Source organism: Azolla caroliniana, unplaced genomic scaffold, assembly GCF_043228905.1.
Source record: "Azolla caroliniana isolate FFs.n. ecotype wild unplaced genomic scaffold, voAzoCaro1.0.p SCAF_13, whole genome shotgun sequence".
NCBI lineage: Eukaryota > Viridiplantae > Streptophyta > Polypodiopsida > Salviniales > Salviniaceae > Azolla > Azolla caroliniana.
Window position 1 is genome coordinate 10,014,268 of NW_028230448.1, and position 8,678 is coordinate 10,022,945.

At 36.9% G+C, this 8,678-nt stretch overlaps 1 protein-coding gene across 1 annotated transcript; it reads right to left on the bottom strand.

Annotated features, from left to right (window-relative positions):
- Positions 1 to 5,348: 5,348 nt before the first annotated feature.
- Positions 5,349 to 5,853, bottom strand: LOC147856074 (uncharacterized). Its single transcript, XM_087329225.1, has one exon. The coding sequence runs from the start codon at positions 5,851 to 5,853 to the stop codon at positions 5,353 to 5,355; it is 501 nt and encodes a 166-aa protein (XP_087185351.1). The 3' UTR covers positions 5,349 to 5,352.
- Between the last annotated feature and the right edge of the window lie 2,825 nt (positions 5,854 to 8,678).

The window sequence follows — 8,678 nt, forward strand, 5'->3', positions numbered from 1 at the left end:
CGCTACAAAATTACGTTCACCATGCTAGAACCCAAATTAAAAAATCGGGTCTAGAAGGGGACAATTGGTTGATAGCTAGTTTTGTCAATGGTATCCCCAATTCGGACTATCACTGGATAGTGCACGATAAGGATCCCAAATCCTTCGAAGAGGCCATTGAAATAGTTCTTCGTTATCAACGCACTTCGAAGAAGGATCATAACAAACCCGAAGCGCGTGGGACCAAATAGTCACAATTCGGTGGTAAATGCAAGACACCCAACGAATTCATGGATCACAATTGTAAGCAATAAAATCCTTTTTACATATTCTGCAAAAAGAAGGGTCATACGAAAGAGCAATGTCGGAAGCTCAAACGGAAAGAGCACGACAACAAAACCAAAGTTGCAAACCATAAAGGTCAGATTCCTGATGTCCTTGAGGTCTATACACATCATTTAAGTAGTTGTAAATGTTCTTTCCCTCACTATGTATTGGAATCCAATGATTTACTACATGCAAATGGGTATATCAATGGATCTCCTATACAGTTCTTATTTGATTTGGGAAGCTCACATAACTTTGTGAATGATCGTTTGGTTTAGATATGGGGAATCCAACCCACCATGGAAGAGTACAATACATCAACGGGGTGATTCATTCATTAGGAATTTCTATTGATACTTATATAGAAGAAATAGATTTTCATGTAATGAATCTTTGTACTACTGATGCAATACTGTGTTATCCCTAGTTTTTTAATAAAAACTCTTCTTATCTATTGATTGGGTTCACCATTCTATTCCCAAGGGCTTCACTGTCAAAACTTGTATGAGAGCATGTGAGTTCATCAAAAGGGGTTAAAATTAACCATTGAGATACAATATATATATATATATATATATATATATATATGGGTATTAATAAATATATAAAAAATATATTTACATAAGGGTATTATCAATTATGCTAGAGAAAAAAATTACATAAGCCCATGAAATATTAGATATTTTAATGAGATAATAAAGAATATACATCTTGTGCAAACAATAGTAAAGTTTGGAGTAGCATACCTACATACATACATACATACATACATACATACATACATACATACATACATACATACATATATGCATATATACCTACATTTAAACATTACATCCATGAATATGTATATACACACATTACACCCATTTATACATGCATACTAACTGAACATGAATATATGTACAAATATATATTATCATATGTAAATACGTACATACACATACATAAGTACATATGTGTAAATGCATACATGCTACATACATATTATAATAAGCCATATGTATTGACAAACAATAATACATGCATAAAATTACATATTACATATTACATATATGCATACACGCATTCTTACAAACATATTTTGTATATTACATATTATACACCTATATTATTATGCACACAATTATATACAAATATATATATATATACATACCAAACACAAAAAAATATACATACATAAATTACATATTATATATGTATACACATACGCATACACATAAATACGTACAATTAGATATTACATGTATTACAAATCTACATACATACAAACAAGTTACATACACACACACATAAATAAATTACATATTACTTATCATATAATCCACACATATTACACAATATACAAATTTACATAGATATATTACATATGTACATACATATTTCACATATCGCCATATATATAGGTCATATGGAACCATACAACCTGCAATACTTACATATATACACACATCTCATATATGAGTGCATATTACGTACATATTACAAACATACATCCATATATGATCCATACACATACTAAACATGAAAATATCCCCAAAATATACATACATAAATACATATATACTATTGAGAATCAAGCTCAACTTGGTCTAGTATGTGAACTCACCTTGAGAGTGAATAGACACTCCAATGGTCAAGAGTCACCATTATGTCACCTCTTTGTATTCTAGCATTTAGTATGAGTCACAGAATCATATTCTATGACACATAACTTATGAGCTTTCACATTCCCCATGCTCCATGAGTCTTGTAGTAAATGAAGAGAGAGGGTGACTATATAAAGCACCCTCCTCCCACCTTGTATTGTGTTGAGTCTTTCTCCTTTGTGTATCATTCCTTGTCTCTCTCACACACACTCTCTCTCTCTCTCATACACACACATAACTCACATCTCTTCCGCTTCACAAGAATCATATCCGATTCTTTACATATACACATACGTACATTCATACATGTGCATACATATATTCATTCATAGATTGCTACACATATATACGTACATATGCCTACAATGTTACATATACAAATTTTACAAACATACATCCATACACATACATATTACATTATATGTAGATTACATACACATACATACATTACTTATGTACATACATATCACCACATACATAAACATGGTCATACACACTATAATAGTACATATATACATACACATACATACATTACTTATGTACGTACATATCACCACATACATAAACATGGTCATACACACTATAATAGTACATATATATATACACATACATACATTAGATATATACATACATATTATGCATATATTATAAACACACATCCAAACACATTAAGTCATAACATGCATTGACACATGCATATATGCATATAGATACATACATACATTCCAATATCACTGTATATATAGGTCATACAGGGTCATACAAATTACAATACTTTTATATATACATACACACACACACACACACACACACACACACATTAGATATATGTATACTTACATATACATTGGATTTATGCATGCATATTATGTGCATATTGCAAACATACATCCATATATGACCATACACATACAAACACGGAAATACACTGAAAATGTACATACATAAATACATTACATATTACATATATACACATATGTACATTCCTACATGGACACACATATATTCATTCATACATTGCTACACGTATATACGTACACATGCCTACAATGATACATGTACGCATACATACAATACAATATGTACATACATACAGACATACATACGTGCATATGTGTATATATGTATGTGGTATGTGTTGTATGTGTGTGTGTACATATTGTATTCTATGAATGAATACACACACATGACACATATACACATACACACGTGCCATACATGGTGATAGAAAGAAAGAAAGAAAGAAAGAAAGATATATTAACGTCTTCTAAGGCCAAAATTGGCCCATGAGACAAATGGTTTACAAAAAAATGGGATATTTACCCATTCATCGAAAGTAAAAATAAGATAAAAATAGAGTTTAAGCTAAATAGTTCTAAGAAAATAACAAACTTGTCCTATATAAAAACATGTTCTACAATGAAAATGATGTTAAACTAGGCCTAATTTCATTTCCATCCAAGTCTCTCGAAGAGAAGCGGGAGGTCAAAGGGTTGTGATGTGGATGTGGCCCGTGGTCCCAATGTAAAAGATACCCCAACCATAGCTTCTAATCGACGTAGCTCACATTCCCTTATCTTCTTAATCTTTTCTACTTCACGTCGACTTGTTTTGAAGCCCAACATCCGAGGGCGTTTGGTTGTTTTTTGCATTTCTGCTTCCTCAAGGGAGAGGCCGAGCGGCGTAGGTGTATCCACATTCATCGTCTCCCCTTGTTCCTGAAAAATTACACTAGTTACATGTTGATGAATAGTAAAAGGGTTATGGTTAACACTTTGTAATTTCTCTCCTTATATTGTTTTAGTTCTAAGATATACCTACCTAGTCTCTTTACATTTGGGGTATCTAATAGTTTGAGGAGGGTGGGAGAGGGTCCTAATATGTCTTGGTATTCCGCATGTATCTCAGCATAAGTTGGGCACTTGCATGTGAAGTGATACTCATCCTCTATCTCTATGTGGCATAACCTAAATAGTCTTTCCTCTCTATGGACTCTATTAGCCCGACCATTCTCAATCTCAAGTTGGTGAGATGATATCCTAAGTTGTCCAATGGCCACCCTTAGTGCATTTGATAAGAATGTATCTATATATCTTGGTCGTGTAATAAAACCTAACTTAGAGAAGTGCAAGAAGTGTTCCATATAGTACACCATTTTAGATGGGAGTGGCTATCATGGGGTGATCCATTTATATTGAGTGTAAATTTGCCATATTTTTTGGCGTATCACTTTATTACGGTCTTCATGAGAGATTAGAGTTTGATCAGTCCCATGGTTGTACTTAAGGGGAGGTAGGCTATTAATGTCTATGTCGTTTGCAAGTAACCAACTCACCACAATGCTATACCAAGAGCTAGTGTCTCCAAACGCATGTAGGGATCAGGATGCCTCAAAGGCTCGAAGGGATATCCTATCTTGTGGTTGACTATGTATCCAATGAATAAAAACTACTAACATCGAGGGTAGACTGAACTTTGCTCTAATAATGTCATGCGGTACTGTCGATTTGCTTCGGAGTTGACGTGATAACATCGTCACCAAAGGTCTCTCTAATTGCGTCCACATGAAAGATGGTAGACCTGGAGCCCATACTATTGATGCATACATGAGGGAAGGGGTCACTAATGAGTCGAAGTGCCATCCCTTAGTCTGTGGCTCTTGAAAGTATGCTCGGTGGCATTGTCTCTCTAAGAGTGAGAGGGATGCATGCCCTCTCATTAGCCTATCTTTGGTTGCCTGGGTCATCGAGAATTTACCTGAGCGAGCACTAAAAGTGACTCCCAAGTATACATATGATCCCACGACCTCAACTAGTTTATGAGAGAGGATTAGGTGACATTTACTCTTGACTCGGGACGATGTATGAAAGATAAGGACTTTAGTTTTCGCTAGATTCACTACCAGTCCTTGTTGTGTACAAAAGTCATCTAGGGCATTAAGATGCTTTTGTAGGTCGTGTTCCGACTCCGAGAGCAAGACAATGTCGTCTGCGTAGAGTAAGAGACTAACTTGCGTATCCCCAATAGCTACTCCCTTGCCTCCCTTACGAGCAATAAAATCAATGATCTCATCAATGTAGATCCCAAATAGAGTCGGTGATAGGGGGCAACCCTGTTTTACACCAATGGTGCTAGTGAAACAATCAGATAGGTCACCTGGGCATCTTACGCACCTAGAGACTTGCTCATATAGGGCATAAATGGCCCAGATCATGTCATTTGGTATCTCCAAGCTCTTAAGTCTATCAAACAACCTCTCCCTAGGAACTGTGTCACAGGCTTTGCAGAAGTCCACAAAGCAACAATATAGTTTCTTCTTACAAGCCTTCATCTAGTCAATTAAGCACCTAAGTGTGAAGATATGGTCAATAGTGGAGAAGACTCATCTAAAGCCAGCCTACTCAGGTGCTCGAAGACTTAATGTTTCCATATAATCACTGAGCTCTACTTCCATTACTGCACCATATAGTTTACCGAGCGTATGACCTATCATAATGGTCTTATATGTATTTGGGTCCATTGGGTCCCCTCCTTTATGTATAGGGGCAACTGTGTTCATGGCCCATTGTGGTGGAAAACCATCAGCGAGGGCACGGTTGAAAATTAGAGTGAGAAGGGGGGCTAGGCACTCTTGAGCATATATGATGTGCTCGGCTTGCAATCCTGTGTGGTCCATGGATTTCCTATGTTGTAATTTTTTTATTACCTTTGTGACCCTAGAGGTCGTGAAAAGTGTCCCCATGGTAGGTCGAGGTGTGGAAGGCATTGGAATGGGTGGTTGGTCCGGGACATGGTAGAGTCTCTCGATATATATGGGCCAAATATTGGGATCCTCGATGGGTGTTTGTGGTCTCGGTTCCCGTAGTCTCTTCCATGCAAGGGTGCAGTCCCTACTCATGAGCATATGGTAGAGTTCCCAATATTGAGATGATTCCCAAGCTCGTCTTTTACGACGTGTCATCTTGCGCATCTCTTTGCGAGCCTATACTGAGGAAATAGTGCCACTAAGTTGCGACACTTTAAGTTGTCTATACAACTCTCTACAATCCTCATCAGACCACTTGTTCTATGGCATAGACCCAATTCTACTATGATCGGAGTCTTTCGTGTATGGGAAGCTACTAATTGTTGTTGGGTCAAGGATGTGTGTCAGTTCTATAGTGAGGTTCTCTAAAGGCAAGGAAGAATCAAAAGAGGAGAGATGGGCTTGAACATGTCGAGAGTAGATGTCAACGAGCTCATGCATGAAGTGTATTATGCTGTGATGGTTTGGTTGACTAGAGTTGGTGGCGTGGGAATTGTCACATTTTAGCTCAAAGTATAGGAAGCTATGGTCTGCACCAATGGGGCATGGGGGCACCTAGAAGGAGTTAACCATGTGAGTAGCGTCAAGGTGTCCTATTAGGTAATCAACTGTGCTTTCCCCTCCTCCATGTGGGAAACATGTGAGCTCTTTCGAGCCCGGCCACTTGGCTAAGCCATTATATATGATCATCTAGTGTCAGCTTCCAAGTTCAAGCAGATGATGGCCAAAGCTTGTGGCGTCCGCACCTTGATCCTTTGATGTACATGTTATGCCTAAGGCTAAAGGGTTGACATTCACCATTTCTAAGTTTCTATCCATCTGAAATATTGTGCATTGTCGGGATTGGGTTCTCGCATTGAAATCTCCTACAAGGAAGACTTCCCCTTGAGAGGAATATCGGATTATGTCATCCGATAAAGGTTCATATGGAGAAGTCCCATGTGGCATTCCTTCATCAACTGTACTCACCTCTCCAGCCATATTATACTGGGATCCTTTCGGGGGGAAGTAACAAACGGCGATAAATATCACTTGATCCTTGCTAGTGAGGACTTTCACCCACATAAAACGGGCTTTTGGGTCTGTCTTTAGTATTTCTATCCTATTATGTATCTCTCTCCGAAATAATATCGCAACCCCTCCAGACCCTTTAGTAGTGTGTCGACGTGAGGTTTGTCTAAAAACATATTCCCAACAAAAACCGTCAACTCGTGGCAGTCCTCGATTTGGACTCTGATGTGTTTCTACTAAAAAAAGTATATCAGATACCTTCAAAATCTCCTCTAGACGGTTAGGGTGTGTCCAAAGTGCATCGTTACAGTTCCATAAGGTCATCCTAAGTTTATTATCTTTCACATGGGCCACACATATGCACATGACATAAAGAACATACACACACACATGCCATGCATACAATACATTCAACACATGCAATACAATACAATATGTACATACACAGACATACATATATACACATGCAATACAATACATACCTTGTACATCAATAGAAAATACACACACACACACATAGCACTTACATACATAGACACACGATATATATACAATACATAATACATGTATATATACATATGTAGAAATATAGAACACACGCACATGTATAGAACATACACAAACATATAGCACATACATACGTACATAAATACATATAACATATATGTGCATGGGCACATGCCATATACATACATACATACATACATACATACATATAACACATATGTCCATGGACACATGCCATACATACAATACATACATATGCACGTATATAGAACATACACACACATAACACATAGATACATTATACATAGTCACATGCCATACATACAACACAATACAATATGTATGTTATACATACACCTGCACATGCCATACATACAATGGATATATACAATAATGCAATTAATACAAAATTATACAATGCAATACAACATGTACATACATACATATACACATCAATACATATAGACAATGCATACATATATATACACATAGATTGAAATATTCGCATTCGTGGGGCCTCCCCCACAAATCCCAACGAATGCGTATACGAATATTTCTTCTAATATTCGTTAACTTTTTTTCCCCCTTTTTTTCCCCTAATTTTTTTTTTGGAAAAAATTCAGTCGACGAGTAGCGAACAGAGACTTTCTGTTTTCTTGCCTTTCTCTCTCGCCTGCTCCCATTGAAGCTCCAATCCTCCTCTGCATCTTCCTGCGCGCAATCTCTTCTTCTTCGCAGTCTACAGAAACAACAGATTCATGTATGCTCTTGCTTCTCCTCTGATTTTCCTGCAAGAAATATATGCTCTTTCGTGTAGTTTTGTTCTCTCACGAGAGAGAAGAGAGAGAATTTTTTGTTCTCGAATTTGGTTTTCATCGAATTTTTTGTTCTCGAATTTGTTCTAGAATTTCATTTCATAAATCCTAATTCGTTCCTTGTAGTCAGATTTTGTTTATTCTGCATTATGCAACAAAATATAGAAATGAAAAAATCCATGTGCATATGTACTATGAAGAAGTTGCTCTAATAAACAATGCAACCAAAGGAATGAAGAGTCTCCTTTGCTTGTGCATGTTCCAAAGTGCAGAAAAAACCAAATCAGAGTGCAATGAAAGAACATTGCATTATGGAATAGTTCACTGTCGCCTAATTCTTTTAGTTATTCTCATAGGTTAGGGTCCAGGGAACAACAAAGGCTGAAGGTTAATTTACACAATGGTGAAACAAAAGAGCTTCGAATGGAATCATGTGGCCATTTTGAGAAAACATGATAAGGGTATGCCTGTTGTTCAATGCAATCATTGTCACCATGTATTTGTTGGTGGCCCCTTCCGAATCAGAGCTCACTTGTTGGGCTTGAAAGGTTTGGGTGTTGACAAATGCCGTCAAATTGATGCTGT